Source organism: Myripristis murdjan, chromosome 1 (assembly GCF_902150065.1).
Source record: "Myripristis murdjan chromosome 1, fMyrMur1.1, whole genome shotgun sequence".
Classification (NCBI taxonomy): Eukaryota; Metazoa; Chordata; class Actinopteri; order Holocentriformes; family Holocentridae; genus Myripristis; species Myripristis murdjan.
This window is the reverse complement of record NC_043980.1, coordinates 7,658,737-7,681,181: the sequence shown is the minus strand read 5'-3', so window position 1 is coordinate 7,681,181 and position 22,445 is coordinate 7,658,737. Positions and strand designations below refer to the sequence as shown.

General features: G+C 41.9%; 1 protein-coding gene across 4 annotated transcripts in view; it reads left to right on the top strand.

The window, feature by feature from the left end:
- nacc1b (nucleus accumbens associated 1, BEN and BTB (POZ) domain containing b) overlaps window positions 1-22,185 on the top strand; it is a 29,564-nt gene extending 7,379 nt beyond the window's left edge. For 2 of the 4 annotated variants that reach the window (XM_030070136.1, XM_030070219.1), the window contains exons 3-8: window positions 1,019-1,261; window positions 3,539-3,754; window positions 5,728-6,178; window positions 7,703-8,009; window positions 13,238-13,335; window positions 18,092-22,185. In XM_030070136.1, coding sequence (XP_029925996.1) covers window positions 1,019-1,261; window positions 3,539-3,754; window positions 5,728-6,178; window positions 7,703-8,009; window positions 13,238-13,335; window positions 18,092-18,423 — 1,647 coding nt within the window. In that variant the 3' untranslated portion in view covers window positions 18,424-22,185. Of the gene's footprint in view, window positions 1-1,018; window positions 1,262-3,538; window positions 3,755-5,724; window positions 6,179-7,702; window positions 8,010-13,237; window positions 13,336-18,091 lie in introns of all 4 variants that reach the window. The other 2 variants (XM_030069963.1, XM_030070050.1) reach the window with 1 other exon arrangement.
- Window positions 22,186-22,445: the final 260 nt, after the last annotated feature.

The following is a 22,445-nucleotide window of genomic DNA, read 5'->3' as shown; positions in this document are numbered from 1 at the left end:
CACTAGAGTAACCAGTGGTGAAGTGTCCTGCTTAAAGGAGTATTTCACCCAAAAACGATATTTTGACTCATTTAAGTTGTCTTAAATGTTTCAAAACGAGTTGATCAGTGACTCAAAAAGGTATGAAAATGTGCTTTTCACATTCTCAGACTCTCCTTGCAGCATAATCTCTGAATTTGTGTTTTCTGTACATCCCAAACCAGTGTACTTTTGACACACAGCTGTTAAATTGACCAGAAATGGCTACAGTGTTTGTAACTATTCTCCAAGAGAATAGTGTGTGACTGAAAACATTAGTTGTGAGATATTCAAGACAGCTCAACGTGTGTCAAGGAAAGTGTTCTTTTAAAGGAAGACATGAGAAGTTTTTGGTGGATTGTTCCACTGGTTAACATGCTAAGAAGATACAGACCACAGTCAAAGTGATTTCATCGATTAACACCTTTAACCAGACAGGAGAAATTTCTTTAAAGTCACGGAAATTTGAAAAGTCTTTTCCAGATGGGGGAAATTTGGTCAATCTGTGTGATAAGTCATAGAATACTATGACATTTTGTTAGCTTCAATTAAAAATAAAAACGAGTAACTAGTTAGAAATCAAACCAAATCAAATATTTAGGCTATTTTCCATTGTGTTGATGATCAAAGAAAAACTCGTGTTATGTTTATTTTAGCCATGCACAGTCATGGAAATGTTAGGGAATTTTACAGTTGACAGAGTGGGAACCCTGTAATCAGTGAAGCCACCTGGTGGATTGTTTTGGCTGAAATGAAAAGCTGCAGACTGTCGGCCTTGGGTTAAGAGCACGACCCTGTTGGACTGTAGAGTTTACAGCAAGACAGAATCCGCTCTGTAGTGAAGCAGCCGGACATGACGTTGGTCAAAATCAGTCAGCAAAATGGGACAAACGTGGTTCACAGTGGAAAATAGCTGGGGTCATGCTTTTAAACAACATGAAGTCATTTATCTGTGCTGTCTCTGGCCACATGGCTCACCTCTCCCTCTCCTGCCGCCCAGGCCCACCGTGCGGTGCTGGCAGCCAGCAGCTCTTACTTCCGTGATCTGTTCAACGCCGGGGGGAAGAGCTCGGTGGTGGAGCTGCCTCCAGCCGTGCAGCCGCAGAGCTTCCAGCAGATCCTGGCCTTCTGCTACACAGGGCGCCTCAGCATGAACGTCGGGGATCAGTTCCTCCTCATGTACACCGCCGGCTTCCTCCAGATCCAGCAGATCATGGAGAAAGGCACCGAGTTTTTCCTCAAGGTAACCAGCCTGTTTTTTTTTATTTTTTTTATAAATATTAACTCTTAAAAATATGAAGTCTTAGATTTGAATTTATCAGGTCTTAATGTCTACAAACACAATCTAATTTCATTTATCGCATGTGTTTCTTTAGTCAAAATGCATCGGAATAAATGTGATGTCAAAACCGCTGAGCTGAATCCTGCCTTTATATTGACCTGCTGCATTCACCTGCTGGGAAAATGACCAACTCACGCTTTACTTACTGGCCATACTGACCTGCAGAGAGAAAGCCAAGAAAATCCTTTTATTTACCACAAAAAGTAGGGCACACGCTTTGTGGAAAAAGGTCCTGGTTACATGTATTAGAGCAGCATCTTGTTGTCTAACCTAAAAGAAACCGTTGTAATAACAGATCATAAAATCATCTAACTGGCCATATTCTTACCTAAAGCTGACCTCTGCATTGCACAAAATATTCAGAGCTTAAACTGCTTTGCTTATTTGAATAATGAAGACGCGATTTGTCCAAAAAAAAAGTCTTTAACTAAAATGTGTCTCTAAAACCATTATATTTGACTCTTGTGCGTGATGGGCAGGTGGATGAGTTTCATTTAAGACCAAGACCAAAATGTCATGTAAACTGTTCACATCTCTTGAAAGAAGATTATGCTTTTTTTTTTTTTTTGGGTAATTATCCCCAAATGAACAAGACACTCAAAATGTAAAGAAAACAAATGTATATCATATTCTAATATTGTGTACCTGTCCACCACCTATACATTTTTGGCTATTACAAGCTAATTTATTAATTTGATGTAATTTTTTTCTTTGTTTTTTGAAAATCCTTTTTTTGAAGTATGAACAAAGGCGTAGATGTGTTGGCAAATAACTAAACAGTACATAAGAAATCAATGACCATTCGTTACATGTGTTTCCACAGGTGAGATCATTTATTATTATCGATTAAAATAAATAAATTCTTGCATCCTGCCAACATGGCTGCTGGTGCACGGGGAGAGCATGTGGCGTCTAACTTGTATGGACAGGTTCTTGTGAAAACAATATACAATATAATACAATAGAAACTTCACCACGGGTTTCCCTGCAGAGTAAATGATTAGATTTGGAGCACCCTAGCTGCAAGCATTTGCATATTAATGAGGCAAGATAGATTTCCTTCAACTTACTATAACTCCAACAGAGTTCATATTAACACCTCCCATGTGTTACGCCAAGATAACTATGCTAACCTAGGAACATTTGCTAATAAATGCATTTAATACCTTAATTTATGACCTCATTAGCGTAATTGATGATGTCGAATTTATCGTGGTGGTTATGGTGAGACCGATGAGACTCTTGTTTATATTTGGCAGGAAAAAGGTCCATCTAGTAGTGACCAAGATGAGTTAAAACAGGCACGAGTCAGAAAAGTGCTCTCGAGCCCCCGCAGGCCCAACAATAATGAGCCGACACGAATTCTCGGTTTGTATCAGATTTGGAAATAAACACCAGCCACCGGTCAAATGTTGGTAATCTGTCAGCCCTGTTGGGTATTGTAGAGTCTGTTCAGTCTACCAGCTGCTTTGGCCGGTAGCCAAGTACAGTTTGGAAGTTGTCTCTGAGGCTAAAAATAAATGTAAGTTGAAAAATAGTGAGCTGACTTTTTAGAAAACAAGAAATAGCGTCCTGTTAGGAGAATGAAGGAGCGAATGAATAGAAGTGATTGCTTAACGATCAACAGAAAATAACAGAATTATCATTTTGATAAGCGATGCACCATTTCAGTTCATAATTAAGCGGCGATGCCAAATATTTGCCAACTTAAGCATCACCAAGATCAGTGAGACTCTTAAGATTCGCTCAACTTTATTTGCTGTTATTACAAAATCAGGGTTCAATCAATTTTGGCTGCTAGTCAGAAATTATGAAGCAATTTGAAGGCATCACGTTGGACATGACTTATTATTTTGACACGCTATAGACCAATTGATTAATTGAAAAAAATATCCAGTATGTTAATCAACAAATAAACTAATCAGTCGTTGCAGCCCGAAAAGAATTGATTGACCAATGAGCTTTTTACAGTAACATGAGAATGGGAATTGTGACATTTTGAAACGGCGGAAGCACGAAGGATGATAGCAGTTGTTATTTCCATACTATTTACATCTGTGCAGGTCACTACACATAATCACTCTTTGCATATCAAGCGTGTTTGATGCATGTGTCTCCGTTGTCCCCGCTCCCCCCCCTCCCGTCCCCTCGCCGCCGCCGCCACCGCCCCGTGTCCAGGTTTCATCTCCAAGCTGTGACTCCCAGGGGCTCCACTCCGAGGAAACCCCGCCCTCCGAGCCCCAGAGCCCCGTCACTCAAACGGTGGGAGGGGGCGGAGCCGGTATCGTCGCCACGGCTGCGGGAAGGCCCGCCTCCTGCCTGACGCCCCTCTCCCTGGTGTCCAAGGTGAAGACGGAACAGACGGCCACCACACCTCAGCCCGCCCCGCAGCAGGTAGGACCCGCCGCGTCTTACAAGCCGAACGTTCACAGCCTCTCGCCTTGTACGGCCTTGAATTAAGAAAAAAGAGCCGTATAGAGGTGGAGGGGCATTCAGTGTCACATCACTTAAAAATGAGGTCGTGAGTGGGTGTTGCTTTTGGTTTGGAGTTAGAAATTCGAAAAAAGGCTTTGACAAGATTTTCAAAGAAAGCCCGTTCCTGCTATTCCAGATAGCTGCAGCTCCAACAAATTAATCTACTTATCTATTGTAATGGCAGCTGAAAGGCTCCTCTCCAAAACGCTACGCTTCCATTTTCGATATCCTTTACCTGAAGGTTATCTTTAAGTATTACCGCAATAAAGAGGATTATTATCATTGTGTCATCCCAGGAAATCATCTGATATGTTTCAAAAGCCAACATCATTTATTTAAAATTTGTGCAATCAGTTATTTTGAAAAATCTTTTTTTTTTTTTAAGGTGATTTTTATTTTTATTTATTTATTTTTATTTTATGTTTTTTTTTATTTTTATTTCATTTTTATTTTTGTATTTTTTTTTTTTTTTTTTTTTTTGCTGAATTGAATTTTGCTGAATTTTGAAGGATAAGAGTTTTAAAGTTTTATAATGTGTTAAAGTGTCCAAATTCATGAAATCACACACATCAGGAAACTGTGAAGACAAACTCCGGTTCACATGCCACAAGTAAAACTGTAAAACTAAAAAAAAAAAACAAAAAAAAATTGCCTGCTGAGCATAATTTTTACTGGCCAAATGTAATACAGGTTTTTAATAAAACGTGTCACCCTGTTAGTGTTTTTTGCTGTTTAATTATTTATCGACGTATGTACAATGTGCAGATAGTGCAGACAGTTGAGAGTATTAATTAAAAATCTGCTCGCTCACTCACGCCGTGGATTGTGTTTATAATTCATTTTGAGGTGAATGCAGGAATTGTTTCCGTTACTCATGTCTGGCTAGTTAAAGTCCAAGGAGGAAAATTTTGAAGCAGTGTTGCCAGATTTTCTGTGGAGGGAGAGGCAACGCCGTGCTGTGATCATCAGAAATCTTCAGATTTGATAAGGAGGAGGGGCAATTGAGCATCAGACGTGCACATTTGTCAACAAATGCTTTGGGCATCAATGTTTTAGCATCTGAATTCAGCGTCAGGTCAGCGTGATAGAGGCTGAACCGTCCTAAAAACCAAGGTACAAACTGACGAGTGGAAAAAATGAAAAATGAAAGTGAAATCCGTTTTATTATCCGTCATGATCAAACATCATGGAGGGGCCAGTGCTAAGAATTGCATTTTGTGAGGAATGATGCATTCTGACATTGATTAGGGGTCTGGCGTTTTGAATATAATCCTGATTGGCCCTCTACAGCGCCACCATCAGGCCTACAGCGCCCTAAGCCTCACGTTTAGTATTTCGCTCAAATTTAATAAAACTTTGGGTAATGATTTGTTGTTGTTTTGTTGTTTTTTGTTTTGTTTTTTCTGCTGCAGCGCCACCAGCAGGCCAAAAAGTCCTCAAGCCTCAAGCAGCAGTGTTTCTGACACCAGACATGACACATTAAATTCCCCATGAAACGACCTCACATGATTTTTACTTCCTGTTAAACAAAATTTAAAGTTCATACAGGTTTTCCAGTGAAGAGAAGGTAGTTTTAGAGTGAAAGTCAAGGAGCGGCTCCTTGATAAGATATAAGGTTTATGGATAGCTGCAGTATTTTACACCCATTTTTGTGTGATTTTTTTTTTTTTTAATGCATTTGGAATATTCTTATCTTTGTTTTTCTTGTTCTTTTTTTTGTTAAACTTCATTTTAGAGTGATGCACTTGAATGCTTTCTTTATCCTCGACAAACACGGTTAAGATATGTAAATGTCTTTCTTATGTAGTCTAATAAACTGAACTCAACTGCTCTCTCTCTCTCTCTCTCTCTCTCTCTCTCTCTCTCTCTCTCTCTCTCTCTCCCCTCAACAGGAGGCGTCTCCCTACTCGGTGGTCTGCACCCCTGTGGCCAAGCGGCTGTGGGAGGGGGGCAACCGCGATGGGGGAGGAGGGTCCGGAGGGGGCGGGGGAGGCGGGATGAGGAAAGCCGCACGTTACTCCTCCTCCTCCTCCTCCTCTTCCTCCTCGGCCGCCGCCCAGGACCCCTGTGGGCGTGGCTCCGCGGTCGGCACGGCCATGGTGGGCGGCGGCGGCGTTCCCGTGGGAGGCGGGCTCAACAGTAACCAAAACAACAACAACAACAACGGCGGGACGCCCGAGGGCACGAGCCCGGGGACGCTGAGCATGTACACGAGCGACTCGCCCATCAGTTACCACGACGACGAGGAGGAGGACGACATAACGGACGAGAGTGCCGAGGAGCAGTACAGACAGATCTGCAACATGTACACCATGTACAGCATGCTGAACGTCGGAGCCGCAGGTAAACACACCGCACATGAAAGCATTAAACTGAGGTGTGTGTGTGTGTGTGTGTGTGTGTGTGTGTGAGAGAGAGAGAGAGAGAGAGGGTGAGTTCATTTTAAGGTTACTGAGTTTCCATGCAAAAATACAGCTTTTTTTTTTTTTTAATCTTCTGATCTCTGCAAACTACTCAGAAGCTCTTGCTAGAGTTTGTTGTCGTTTGTTTACAAGTCCTATAAAGTTTGTTTATCCAAACGTATCTGGAATGGAGGTTGTTTGGGAGAGTGACATGTTCAAAAACACCGAAACGTGTGAGCTGAGGATCCCGTCCTCAACTTCTAAATTGTTTATAGTGTGTTAACTCCAACGTGTCAGGCACAGATCGCTGCATGGAGTGAAATATTTCACCACACCAAAAAAGTGACAGAAATTCTGAACTCCAGTTTGTCCAAAATATGAAACGTGCATGAATCAGAGGCTTTGAGCTGCATTTGCTCCCAGTCAGCCTAACAACATGTGTGCACGCTGCGTGTTTTGGCCGTTACTTGGACCTCAGTATCAGTGTCTGAGGTAGACCACAGGATCACAGGTTTGATTCCTGATTCCTGATTTTGAAGAGTTGCATCGTGCATGTCGTTCTTTTTCCTTACCTCTCGAATCTGAAATGAATCCTCGAGAGCTTTCTGTTCTCAGGGTTCATACAGTCACACAAAAAAATCTGAAAAGTCTCACTCTGGTGAAGAAAATGGAAAATAGCTCATTTTACCTCTGCAAGGAAATACTACCTGCATTTCAGGTCAAAACACTTGCTAATTATGCTCTTTCAGCTTGGATGGGAATTAAAACATCAACACACATATGGAGGTCTGTGTGTTAACTCATTTGTGCAAGAGAGTCTCATATATAATATTTGAAATATAGATGAAGTTTCACAACATATATCATTTTAAAACCCTTGCACACTGCAAAAAGTCAAAATCTTACCAAGATTATTTGTCTTATTTCAAGTAAAAATGTCTTATTTCTAGTCAAAATATCTCATTACACTTAAAATAAGACATGATCACCTAAGAAATAACTTGTCTTTAGACAATTTTCACTTGTTTCAAGTGAAAATCTACTTGAAACAAGGGAAAATTAGCTTGAAACAAGAAACAAATTTTGCCAATGGAACAAGCAAATTTTTACTTGTTGTGAAAATTGTCTAAAGACAAGTAATTTCTGAGCTGATCGTGTTTTATTTTAAGTGTAATGAGATATTTTGACTAGAAATAAGACATTTTTACTTGAAATGAGACAAATAATCTTGGTAAGATTTTGACTTTTTGCAGTGCAGTGGCAACTTTAAAGCGTAGTTCATGTCATCATGAAAATGAGCTAAAATTTATGAAGAAGTCGCTGAAAATAACTGGTGAAAAAGTGTATGAGGTAGAGTTTCCTCTGCCTAACTTCTCAGCCTTCCACTGTCTAAATCCAGAGTGTAATTCAGAAAATGTAAATCGACCTTCCGCTCTCTAAATAACACGTGATCCGTCTTCCTCAGTTGCCGGTGAGCGGGTGGAGGCTCTGCCGGACCTGGCGGCCGAGTCGGGCGGCGGCGGCGGCGGGCGGGGCGGGCGAGGCAGCCGCTCCCGGCAGGACCTGGCGTCGCTGCCCGCCGAGCTCATCAGCCAGATCGGCAACCGCTGCCACCCCAAGCTGTACGAGGAGGGGGACCCGGCCGAGAAGCTGGAGCTGGTGACCGGCACCTGCGTCTTCATCTCCCGCGCCCAGCTCATGAACTGCCACGTCAGCGCCGGCACCCGCCACAAAGTGCTGCTCCGACGCCTGCTGGCCGCCTTCTTTGACAGGTCAGGGTCCACAGCCGACACCCACCAAGCCTCACAGTTTCACCCACCGTGTCGACTTTTCTTAGGGATTCATCAGTTACTCGCGCTGAAATGTCGAGTAAGTCAATCAACACGACATTGATTAGTTATAATTTTGATATTGAGTGTTTCATCAAGTAAAAAAAATCCCCCAAAAAACTGATTCCAGCTTTGCTAAGATGCTAAAATTTGCTTACTTTTCCCATAATAAAATCAATACCTTGGTTTTTTTTGGCAGCTTGTCCGACTAAAGAAGTAATTTAAAGACAACACTTTGGGCTCTGCTGACTTCTCATGTGCATTTGTCTTCATTTATGTTGATTAACTGATTAATCGTTTGGTATATCAAGTGTCAAAAACTAGACTAGTTCAGTGAGTCTCAAATGAGGGTGTGCGTACCCCTAGGGGTGCGTTGTTGTACTGCAGGGAGTACATAGGATTTTTTTTTAAAAGTTGATTTTAAAAATGAGTCATTCACAATTCCTAAAATAAGTAGCCTGTGTTGTAATAGGATTCAGTTTTTCCTCCGGCTTTCCCGAAGATGTCAGATGTGTGTGTGTTTGTGGTTTGAATCGGCTGCTGTGGTCGGCGAGCGAGGACGTTTGTTCACTATGACCGAGGACCCCAAGACAAAAAAAAAAAGAAAAAAAAATCCAGAAAATGGATTAGTGGTTGAAGCGTAGCAGCGATGCAGCTGAAAACAAGGGAGAAGAAGAGAAAAAGAAGCAAAAACAGAGCCGACTAAATATCCTCAGTATCAGGTTGTTGTTTCAGACGCTGATGGAGTTTTTTTTGGGAGAAAAAGTGAGGGAGTACTTGGCTGCAAAAATATTTCAATGGCGGTACATTACTGAAAAAAAGGTTTGAGAACCTCTGGGCTGGTTTACAATGAAAATAATCATCATTTGTAGCCCCACAGGTTATATACCGTCTCTAACTCTGTGATTGTGAGCCAGTCAAATCAAAGTAAAACAATCTGCATCTAGCAGGCTCCTGATTTGCTTCCTGTCACGCTGTTCTGCACAAAATGGGAGCGCCCAAAAAGAGGCAAATGTGGCGACACGGCTGCAGACTTTTGGTCCCGTTTCGCCGATGTCTGGATGATAAAATGGCGTAACGTTAAATGAGGATTATAATCAGAATGCAAAACTTTAAAATGAACACACACAAGCTGATTGTCGACAGAAAACGGCCTCATGCATGTGCACGTTTTTTGTGTATCGGCTGAGGAGCCGCTGTCGGATGAATGCAAAGAAAAGCCACACAGCCACGCGTCTCGTTGTTTTCTGACTAACAGGTGCCAGTTTCGCTCTTTCTCAGCCGGAAACGCTCACTCTCACTATACTATCATAATCGCTCCGTCCGCCTCCAGGTGTAACTCACAGCCTGGCGCATCAACCCCGCTCTCTCTCTCAGGGTTATCGAAAGGCATTTTGGGAAATTATAAGAGCTCCCTAAGACGAGGCAGACAGGCTGAGGGGAAAGAGGGTGAATTACAGCGCTCCTGAAAAGCAATGAATGAATGAATGAATGAACTTTTATTTCGAATATGTCTAAAAGAAAGAAAGAAATACTAAAACAAAAAGTGTATGTACATACATACATGCATGCATACGTAAAACAAAACAAAAATAATAATACAAGCATCATCAAATCATAATAAACACAAGTTCGAAACAGGAGTGGGAAGAAGTATGCACTTTTTTAAAATCCCCACCCCTTCCCTACCCATTATAGTTTATATATCTATTACAACTTTATCTATATCTATCTATCTATATCTATATATCTATATACACTATATTACCAAAAGTATTCGCTCACCTGCCTTTACTCATACTATGAACTGAAGTGCCATCCCATTCCTAACCCATAGAGTTCAATATGATGTCGGTCCACCTTTTGCAGCTATTACAGCTTCAACTCTTCTGGGAAGACTGTCCACAAGGTTGAGGAGAGTGTTTATAGGAATTTTTGACCATTCTTCCAAAAGCGCATTGGTGAGGTCACACACTGATGTTGGTCGAGAAGGCCTGGCTCTCAGTCTCCGCTCTAATTCATCCCAAAGGTGTTCTATCGGGTTCAGGTCAGGACTCTGTGCAGGCCAGTCAAGTTCATCCACACCAGACTCTGTCATCCATGTCTTTATGGACCTTGCTTTGTGCACTGGTGCACAGTCATGTTGGAAGAGGAAGGGGCCCGCTCCAAACTGTTCCCACAAGGTTGGGAGCATGGAATTGTCCAAAATGTTTTGGTATCCTGAAGCATTCAAAGTTCCTTTCACTGGAACTAAGGGGCCAAGCCCAGCTCCTGAAAAACAACCCCACACCATAATTCCTCCTCCACCAAATTTCACAGTCGGCACAATGCAGTCTGAAATGTACCGTTCTCCTGGCAACCTCCAAACCCAGACTCGTCCATCAGATTGCCAGATGGAAAAGCGTGATTCATCACTCCAGAGAACGCGTCTCCACTGCTCTAGAGGCCAGTGGCGGCGTGCTTTACACCATTGCATCCGACGCTTTGCATTGCACTTGGTGATGTGTGGCTTGGCTGCAGCTGCTCGGCCATGGAAACCCATTCCATGAAGCTCTCTGCGTACTGTACTTGGGCTAATCTGAAGGTCACATGAAGTTTGTAGCTCTGTAGCAATTGACTGTGCAGAAAGTCGGCGACCTCTTTGCACTATGCGCTTCAGCATCCGCTGACCCCTCTCCGTCACTTTACGTGGCCTACCACTTCGTGGCTGAGTTGCTGTTGTTCCCAAACGCTTCCATTTTGTTATAATAGAGCTGACAGTTGACTGTGGAATATTTAGGAGCGAGGAAATTTCACGACTGGATTTGTTGCACAGGTGGCATCCTATGACAGTTCCACGCTGGAATTCACTGAGCTCCTGAGAGCGGCCCATTCTTTCACAAATGTCTTGTTTCACAGTCTGCATGCCTGAGTGCTTGATTTTATACACCTGTGGCCAGGCCAAGTGATTAGGACACCTGATTCTGATCATTTGAATGGGTGAGCGAATACTTTTGGTAATATAGTGTATATCTATATCTATATCTATATCTATAGATATATATATATCTATAGATATATAGATATAGATAGATAGATATAGATATATATATATATAGATCTATATATATATATATATATATATATATATATATATATATATATATAGATATAGATCTATATATAGATCTATATATATACTACATTTTTATCCATATCACTGTATATATGCTACATAGATATCCACATCAATAAACATCCATTAAATTATATAATCATTGGTCTATACTACATAATTACCCCTATCCGCTTATCCCCTATCAGTTTAGCAATTTATTTTATCCCTCATCTTCCATATACCTATTTATAAATAATTTTTTGTACCTCTTTTTAAATATATTTATGTTTGTACTTTGTTTTATCTCTTGCTCCAAACTGTTCCACAAAGTCGCCCCACAGCTTGATATGCACATACTTTTCATCGTGTGTTCTTACTTTATGTTTTACTTTATGAAAATCAGATTGATCGTATCAAGTAACTGAGTTTCAGTGGTGGATTTTCCTTCAACAGGACCTCTGAACTACAGTTAGTTAAATGCCACAGGGAGGAGAGAAGAAGAAACTTAAAATTTAGCATTCGCCGCTGGTTGATCCTCACCGTTTTTGCAGGCTCTTGGCTGCAGAAAGAAACAAATTTGTGGTGGTCAAAGTCATGAACAGGAACGTAAAATAGATACTAAGATGTGGTTTGTTGACAGTATAGAATGTAAACTAATGTGTGTCTGCCATGCTGTTATTTTGTTGGTTTTTTACCCCCCCTTCTCGGCGGCCATCTGCAGATAAACGGGGATATACGCCGATCTCACGTCCCTCATTGCGAGAGACGAGGCTGTGTGTGTCAGGTTTAGTCAATTCACTTTCATTTGACTCAATTTAACAGGTGAATTGAGACTGCAGATTGCCCAACGGGAGGAGTTTCTTTCGCAATAAATTCTTATAAAACTGGATATATACCGTTTTGTGGCAAAAGACAGGTCATTTATTAAAGCGCTCGCCGCTTTTGGCGTTGAATCACCCGAGGTTATCAGGTCCCGCGCTGATCTGACCGTGTTAAAGAAAGCCTTTTGGATTTTGAAGAGAATCGACTTTCTAAATTGATTTTGAATGGGAAGTGCGTGTGTGTGTGTTAGTGTGTGTTAGTGTGCACACCTGTTCTAGTGTTTTTGAATTTCCGAATCCATAGGTGTATGTTGCAATCGGAGCTCACCAGTTTTGTATTAGATATCAAGTAGGGATCTGCAGAACTGGGCGACTGCACGGCGAAATGTCGCTGCTCCTGCTGGAAATACTGCAGTCTTCATTTCTTTACATTAAAATTAACAATGAGCAGGGAGTCGTGCAGTGGCTATGAAGGAACACACACACACACACACACACACTCATATGCCAAGGCCACTTTCATTTAATTTCTTGGGCACGTTTTATTAATTTCATGAATAGTTTTATTAATCCGTCTCTTATTTTGCTCACAATGAGCTGTGGCTCGATATGTAGCGTAATTTTTTTTTTTCCCAGACTGCCACTGTGATGCATCTTCATAATAGCACACATTCAATAGTGTGCCATTTTTCAACAGGATTTCAAAAAATTGGCCTGTTTGCCCAAGCCTTTCCAACAGCTGTTACTGCACATACAGGCTTTTTTTTTCCAACTGTGTTAGACCTTGCAGAGAGAAGTGGGGTTTTCTGAAAACTTTCCTTTTAGGCTAGTGGTATAATAATTTGCCAAATTTAATTTTAAGCATCATTGAAATTAGTTGAAATGCACAAGCCTGATATGTTATTTGTATTATTACTGAAGCTGCCAATAACCAGCATTTGGTGCCTTTATTAATTCAGTCTATTCAAATGAAAATTACTAAGTAAAAAAAAAAAAAAAGCAGAATAAAACTACTGCTAGAGTAATCTATTCTTAATGAAATGTTTGAATATACCAAACTAAGAAAGAGAATATTGCAAAAAGGTGAGAGGTATGATCAAAAAATATTTTAAATAAAAGAAAAAAAGAAAAGAAGTTGAGAATAACCTCAAAAATCGGAAGACATCAGCCTATCAGTCAAAACCTAATCCCTAATATTGATATCTGGTTGTGTGTGTGTGTGTGTGTGTGTGTGTGTGTGTGTGTGTGTTCAGGAGCACTCTGGCTAACAGCTGTGGAACCGGCATCCGCTCCTCCACCAACGACCCCAGTCGCAAACCCCTGGACAACAGAGTGCTGCACGCTGTCAAGTGTAAGTCTCTCTCACACACACACACACACACACACACACACACACACACACACACACAGCTACTGGATCACACATTGTCATTTTCTGTACATATGGTACCTCCATCTGGAGTTTTACATCCAAATCAGCTCATACTGTACCTACTGTATTTTATCTGCAACTGCAGTGAAAACACTGACAAGCTGTGTAGTTTTCACATCGTACCTCCATTCTCTCTCCACACACGTAGAAAGAGTGTGTTAATTGGTTAATCTAAGCGTGATGCATGTCCTGCATGTCCATTTGCTGTAAATTCATACATCTGTCTGCTCACACTTTCCTGTCCATCTCATTTTCATAATTTTATCACATCTTCATATTGTACATATTCTGCCTGCACGTTTCTCTGTACATCAGCAGTTATACCGCCGTTACCTCGCACAGCCTTGTAATCCAATTTCCCCACCAGGATCATTGGATTTCCATCTTATCTTTTTGTGCTCCAGTGCCTTTTTTTCAGAACTGATATGAGAACAGGGTCCTTCTATTAAGTAGATCGGCTGATAAGAGCGGTGGCCACTCAATAACCCATCATTCATGCCACCTACAGGCATGTAGTGTTATTTATATATATATGTGTGTGTGTGTGTGTGTATATATATATATATATATATATATATATATATATATATGGGCTGGGTGGTCTGGAGAAAATCAAATGTCACTGTATGTTTGACTGAACACATCAACATCAGTATAGTGTCAGTACAGCATGGGTGACTATTGGTGCTTGCATGAGATATTTGAACACAAGATTTTTGATAAACAATAAGTAATAATGCAGAGTAGAGCCAAATAGCATAACAGCTACAACAGCCAAAAAAAAAAAAAAAAAAAAAAAATCATGTCTTTACTGAGATGCAGCCTTTAAATCCAGGATGAGACGGCACTTATGTCAGATCACAATATTACAATATCCAAAATCCCAGATGATATCTAATCTGTGATTTGATTTATCGCCCGACTCTAACTGATAAAAGTATGTTTGTTTGTTTATTTATTTTTTCCCACTGCTGATGTTCTGGCATTTTCATGCTGGTTCCACCACCAGTCAACGTTTTGGACAAAACTTCAGAATAAAACCCATATCGATAAACATTTTGCACTCAAGCTTATGAATATATTTAAGACGGCATTCTATAGAGAATTAAAAAAGACCTGTTTTTTTTTTTTTTCTTCATGAAGTCCTGTTAACACCATATATTCACACCAACATAAATGAATAATTCTTTTTTTTCCAAAGTGACCGTGACAAAGTAAACACTTCTATTTTGAAGGCGGGATTGTCTAATTGAAGTATTGTTCTGTCTCTGGCTGCCGTGAAGGAGCTGCTTCGTCTCAACTCTGTCAGACACCTCAGCTTGGCACAGCTGGCACTTTGAACTGCCACGCTGCAGACGTTTCTTTCTTTCTTTCTTTCTTTCTTTCTTTTTTTTCCACTGGAAAAGTATTTTGCTGCACCAAAGCGGTTTTGTTAAAGCACCAATGTTAAAACAGCTACGTGTACCGAGTCCTTGGAGGCCTTGAGGCACCACGTCTAAATACCAAAAATATTCTCCGTGCACCTCCATTGTCATCATGACTTTACACCATTACAGCGAATGTAGTGTTTCATAAAGGCACTTCAGGCTTGACTATTTTATGTAAAAGTAACCCGTTACTCAGTCTAAATCACAAAGTCGGGCTGCAACAGTGAAGTTTATCCCATCCCGCCATAATTGAGTCTGTAATTTTGGCTTATTTGACCAAAGAAAACGATGTTGTCTGCTAGGAACCCAGAGGAAGTCATGAATCAAAATAGCAAAGTGACCAATTTACCGAGCGTGAGCTTGAATCAGGCCTGATATCTTGAAGCCAGCCTGATTGTGCCGGAGAAAACTTTTGTCGGAGCGCGACCCAAATTGCAAACCAGAATAAAATGTGAAGCCCGACCTCGCCGAAGCCGCTAAACCGGATCCAAAACTGACCGCCGTCAGCCAGAGCCTCCATCAAACCTGGCATTTATATTTTGAAATTAGCTTTAGGCTCTAAAATAAACTTAACACAACGCCCGCCACCAATTTGAAAAATGAAGGGAGGTTGTAAATTATGCCACAGGTAGATCCGATCAAATGATTTGTTGGCGTGTGACATAAATCACATTGGTTGCTAGCTTAGTTAGTGGTCCTATGCTGCACACATGCTATAGACGTATATGTATATTCATGCATGGGGATCAACATTTGATGGGAAGCTGTCACTTGTTGCAGAAAGCGCTGTTAAGGTTGTGTTTAGGGCCATAAGTTAAGATGAGGAACACAGCACCATGAGCAGATACAAGTCGCGAAGCCGTTTGTGTTCGGTTTAGTTGAAGCTTGAATTCTGCCGAGCTGTTTGTGTTGGCGGAGCTAAAACAGAACAAATAAATCGGTTAACCTGCTGTCGCTCCTTTTGTATAGGCATTATGCAAAGTGACCTAGGAAAAATTGCAACAGAAACTCAACTTTTATATAGTAACTATATATATAGTAACCTTGAATTAGTGAATTAAAAGGTTACTGTATATATAGTAACCTTTAAATTCACTGTTTAAATATCTGTTCTGGCATTTATTCCTTATATTCCAATTAGCGCATATCAAATCAGATAATATGTGATATGCATGTGTAAACAGAATAATTCAAAGAACTAGTAAATGACTTTATTTCATTGTCTTTGTGTGTGTAATCAATTTGTGAGTTTTTATAGTGATATCTGAAAGTAAAATTTTGAACCCCTTTCCCCTGTGTGTTAAAAACAGTGGTTTTTGGTAATATGTGGTCATAAATAGGTGATTTTCAAAACTGTCCACCACTGGGATTTCTTAGGACTTTTGATATGTTATAACCAACATATTTATGAGACTAAAAAAGTTGAAAGAGTTTCTGTTGCAATTTTTCCTAGGTTCAGCCCCTTTTTGTCACAAAATGCCTATACAACTTGCCGTTGACTGATGAATGGCGTCGTTAACAGAACCGTTTCACAAACAACAGCTGTGATTACCTTCGACCTGTGACGGAATCACAGCTGTGCAAATATTCGGTAGAGCAGCGCTGTTTCTCATGTGATATTGCTCAATTAACCGATTGTTGTATCAGTCGATATAATCCAAAAACCTAATCCAAAATAGTTTAAATACCACTTTAATAACTTCCAGTATCAGTTAATTGTTTAAATTAGGGCTGTCAAAGTTATCACGTTAATGCATGTTATTAATTGGAGGGTTGTAACGCGTTATTAAAAAAATGAACGCAGTGTTGAAAGCAGCTGAATACAGACAGCAGAGAAAATGAATGACCAGACAACCTGCGGCCCACTTGAATGGCAAATTTTCCGTCAAATACCCCGATGGATCTGTGGACAGAAACACAGATATGGATACACCGCAGCAGTGAAATGTCGTGCTATCGGAGCTCATCCCGTTTAAAATATCACCTAATTGCCAGACATTTTTTGATTGTGCCTCTGACTGTAGCAGCAGCACTGCGACGGGCAGCGGGGGCTTGTCAGGCGACATTCGAGAAATGAAAAGGGGAAAATCTGTCAACGCAAAATATATATATATATATATTAAAAAAAAATCGACCAATGCAGCCGCTAAATGGATTTCCATGGACTGTGGGCCTGCCAGTGTTGTTGTAGACAACGGGCTGAAAAGCATCATGCAGATTGCATCAGAGAAATCCATCATGTAAACCCCCTTGAAGAGCAACAGTTGTTCACAAAACACACAACACAAACAGCGACAGGGCAAGCGAGCCACTAGTTTAAAACATGATCGTGATATATTTGTGATTGATCCATGTCATTAACACGATTTTGATAATGAATCACTTGACAGCCCTAGTTTAAATTAGTAGGAAAAAGGTAAAAATCTGAAACCTAAACCTAATTAACCCCCCTGTTATGTTCAAATTTACAAACATCTTTTATGTTCGGGGTCAATTTCACCGCAGCAGTTTAAACTTCCACAAAATTATTATAATGAAAATGGTTATCAAAGTTTATGTGTCAGGTACTTTGTTTTTTTGTTGACGACCTAAATAGCCCTTTAAATAAAACATAACCCCCCTCCCACCCCATCCACCCCCACTTATACATCCAGTATTCCTATTACGCGACAATGGGAAAATATGCAAATCACCATAAAATCTCACTGATTGACCTAAAATCGGAAAGAAAGATTAATTTTTGGTGTTTTAATGGCTTTGTATTATTTCTAAGTAGAGATTTTTGTTATTTATAACCAATGCGTTACAAAGTGTGTACAGGACATTGAAAACAGATCATCATGTGAATTTCATCTTTACCCGGTAGAACCCATTACATTAGGAACACTCATTAAATATGAAGCAAAAAAAAAATGATGTTAATCGTTTATGTAGAGATGTTAAACATTGAATGGGGTCAAATTGGCCCTAAACATAACAGGAGGGTTTGAGTCTGAGTCTGTTTGAGATTTGTGTTCTGTCCTCCGTACAACATGAGCGTACATGAGCGTACAATGTGTGCCGTCGTTTCCACGTTACACGCAGTTTTGGTGTTGAAGCTCAGACTTGATCTGACTGCCAGTTGGAGACGTGAACGTCCATCTGCAGCCGCTAGACTGGTCTTTATTTTCTTTCCCCTGCTTCTCTCCTCTGCCTTATGCTTTCTCCGGTTTATCTTTTTGTCGTTTTCATCCCCCGTCTCCCTCTAGTCTACTGCCAGAACTTTGCGCCGAGCTTCAAGGAGAGCGAGATGAACGCCATCGCCGCCGACATGTGCACCAACGCCCGCCGCGTCGTCCGCAAGAGCTGGATCCCCAAGCTGAAGCTGCTGATGGCCGAGGGCGACGCCTACTCCGCCTTCCTGGCCGACAGCGTCAAGATGGAGGCCGACGCGCTGGGGGCGGAGCAAGGCTTTGACCCCGCCTCCCTGGAGGCCGCGGCTGCAGTGGCGGGGGCGGGCAACAGTAACGACGCGGGAGGCGGCGCCACGCCGGCGGACGCCCTGCAGGGGGCGGGAGGAGACAGCAGCACTTTGTTTTGAGTGAGTGAGCGAGCGAGCGAGCGGACAGCTGAACGAGCGAACGAGTGAACGGACAGACTGGATGGATTGGATGGAGGGAGGGAGGGAGGGAACGAGTGGGATGGAGGGAGGGATGGTTTCTCTGGGGGCGACGAGTCAAGAACGATGGCCACCGTGGTCGTGATATCACTCCTCCCCCTCGCCGCCACGTGTTTGGGGAACTCTTGTTGTCGTTGTTGTTTTTTTTTTTTTTTCTTTCTTCCTCTCTTTTCTTTCACTTCCTCGTCGTTCACTTAACGCTTTCCTTTTACCCGCGACTCGTTTTTTTTTTTTACTCCTTTTGTTCGTTTCCGTCTCTCTCTGCGGCCCAGAACGCCTCACTCTGGTCCTTTTCCTTCCTTTCCGTGCGGAGAGAAACAGAACGACTGACCGAAAGGAGGAGAGAAAGAAAGATAGGGGGCAGAGAGAGAGGAGGTTGATGACAAATTGCACCCCCCCCCCAACACACAAACACACCTCCCTCCTCTGCTCCTACCTTTCGAGACTCTTCTGATTGTGTCAACCCTTATATATATATATTTCTTTCTTTTTAAAAGTGTTTACTGTCACTAAGGCCTTTCCTTACCATATTCAATCACACACATTCCCTAATGGGACGGGGTGGGTGGGGGGGACGGGAGGGGAGCTAAGCCTGCTTTGGGGATCCAAAATGGGGGGAGGGGAGGAGGGGGGGGTGATAACATTTTGGAAAGTGGTATTTCCTCCCCCAGAGTCCGGTAACACTGTCGTTTTGATATTGAATGTACGCGTGCCGATGCATCCGAACCACAGCGTTGCCAGCGGAGGTTGAATGAGATTGTCCCGGGCTTTTTTCTTTTCTTTTCTTTTAATTTTCTTTTTAAATTTTTTTTGTTAACCAAGACGCTGGATGTCCAGATTGAAAGCTTTTGCAGAGAGTGACAAGCAGCGGCGGCGGGCGGCGGCAAAGGGGTTGCGACGATTTTAATATGTATATTGGCACGGTTTTGAACCCTCGCACCCCTTGCAGCCCCTTCGCCCCCCATTTTGCCCCCCCCCTCGCTCTTTAAATCCTTACAAGTGGCATGCTGGGAAGGGAACGGCCCACCAGCCATCAGAGAATAAACAATGGTAAATGCTCATTTTAGGCGCTCGCATAATCTCAAAAACCTGATTGGCTGGTGGACGTCGGGATTCGCCAGCCCAAAACGATTTGCTTTCTAAATCCCCTGCCCCACTTTTGATCCTACAAAAAAAAAAAACGACCATTTTCTGTTTTTTTTTTTTTTTTTTTTTTTTTTTTTTTGCTTGTGTACTTTTTCTACGCGTTTGATTTCTGAATCATCCTCTCGCGTGTGATTTCTGCTGGCAAGGCTTGCAAAGGAGAGGAAATCTGTTACGACGATCGCCGGGCGGAGCGGCGCGCCGAGTTCGCGAGTGATTTAAAAAAAAAAAAAAAAAAAATGCACTGTGTTCATTTTTCCTGCGGTATGAGTACAATCGAGCTACGTTTTTGTACGTATCAGAAAGAGAAGGGGGGTGGGGGGGGAGGGGAGGGTGGGGAGGGTGGTTTTATTATTAAGAGGAAAAAAAAGTGTATACGAGCTAAAATCCCAATTTATACCTGTTTAACACCCTTTTTTTTGTTTGTTTTTAAACTGAGGGAAAGTCAGAAGTTTCTTAGCTTAGCACGGAGTTGTGTGTGTGTGTGGGCGTCGGTGTGTGTGTGTGAGAATAGAGCGGTGACGTTTTGTTTTTTCGCCACGTGTGTTAATTTGCTCCCTAAGAATATTCATGGCCACGACTGTGAGCAGCAGAAGTGCCCTCGAGCTCTGCCGGCTGGATGCACGCTCGCCTGCCATGGACAAAGGTGCTAATTCAGGCATCGGTACACAGCAAGGAATAGAGCTGTGTGTGTGTGTGTGTGTGTGTGTTTGAATGGCCACACGGCTTGCTTGTGTGTGTGTGGTCACGTGTGCTGCGGCAGAGAGAGAGAGAGAGAGAGGCCAGACGGCGTGTTTTCACACACGCATGGTCGAGTCATTCATCCATCACCGCTGTGTGCACACACACACGCTAATACACATTTGGGTGCTGTCAGCCGGATCAGCCTCAGTCCACCACATCAGCGTGGTTAAAGGGGAATTACACCAAAGTAGAAGGGAAAGGCTTGTCGGTCAGCAAAAGTAGGAAAAACGTATTCCCTGTTTTTTTTTTTTTTTGAGTTCTCGAGATCTTAGGAAAGCCAAAACTGCAAAATTAAAAGCCACATTCCTGTATCTGTTAGGCATTTACATCACGAAAAAGAGAACCTGCTTTGTGAATAAAATAGTTGCATAATCACGGCCCTTCAGAGTGAAATTCACCTTGATGCTCCTATTCGTGAGGCTAGCTTTTTAGAAGGACGTTTTTTTTAAGATAGTGAAATAAATCTGTTCCCCTCTGCCGCCCCGCCGAGTCCAGATTCACAACGCGGCCTTGACGCCTCCGCTCTCTCGCCAAGCAGCTCAAACACTGTGATCAACCAAATCCTGAACAAGCGCCTTTTGTCGTAGTTTAGCTCGGACACCGGGGCTCCAGACTGTTTTTTTTTTGTTTGTTTTCCCCAGTTGTGGCACTGATGGCAGCAGCAGTGGATATTTTAGTCCTGCTTCTTACTATTTTCACTAGGATAAGCTACAGATAATCCGCTACAGTAAGCGATGCCATCGATTTTTATCAGGCAGCTTTGCTTATTTCTGTTTGCCACTAGATGGTGCTGCAGAGTTTAAAAAAAAAAAAAACCCGAACCCCAGCCCAGACGAAGCCGGACAATCAAAATCAGGGGTCGGTCTGCCTCGAAATTGCGTTCCCGTTGCATGAAGGGAGTGTGAGATCAAATCTCACTAAAAAAAGAAAATAAAAAATCAAATGCGGCGGCACCACGTTGATAATCTCGTCCAGTCTTGAAATAAAAGAAATTTCAGGTACGACAAACTGAGCTGAGGCTGGAGAAACGGTTCACTTTTTTTTTTTTGGTGATGCGGCCAAATCGAAGGCTTTATCAAATGGACTAGACTTTTTTTTTTTTTTTGTAGCTTTAGAAAACATGACTGTAGTATTTGCTTATGTCATGTTCCAAATCAGCATCTCAAGACGATTTTTTTAGAGAAAATATTCAGTGACACGACTGGGGGAAACTCTCTGGATTTCTCTGTGTGTGTGTGTGTGTGTGTGTGTGGCACCGCTGGAGGGTTTGGCAAAGAGGAACAGATCGGCCCGCAGTTCGGATTCCTGAGTTTCTGCAGAGACGTAGGGAAACTTGGAAAGCCGGGGCAAAATCTACGTGATCCTTTTTTGTTTTTGATTTTTGTCGTGAAGATCCAAAGTCACACGGCCTCTTCACTGTTACACCGACCGAACCCAGGCAAGAAGCTAAGGGGACATTTAAAATGTAAAACGGACAGGAACCCTAAGACTTTTCCCGCTGATGTTTTGCTTTTTTTTTTTTAACGAAGGTTTGGCCTGTGTTGCTGTTTTTCTTTCGTTTACAAGAGGAGAAACCTCGAGCACCTTATCGTCGACACGGCGTCAGAAGTGGGCAGCGGCGTCGGTCTGTGTAACATCGCTGCAGGTTTATATTTATGTTCGGACTGACACTCACACACACACTCACACACACTTTCACACAGCGTAAGCTAAACACAGAAACGGCACAAATGTTGAATCTCGACGTTGGAAAACCCCCCCCCCCGGAGACGAACCAAAAAAAAAAAAAAAAAAAAAGCCATCGAGTTGTCGTCTAACCTGTCGTCATTCACCTGAACCAATGTTTTTTTTAGATCAGTGTTATTAAGAAAAAAAAATAATTTGTCTGCTTTTTTTAAGGTCCTGGCTTTTTCGAAACGAGATGTTTACGTGACTGTCGGTTTTGTTTTGATATATTTGTATCATTTTTGTTTTCTTCCTGTTTTTATATAACACAAACGGCTAAAGAGGAGGAGGAGGAGAGGGAGAGGGAGGGTTGGGCGGTCCTGTTTTCATTT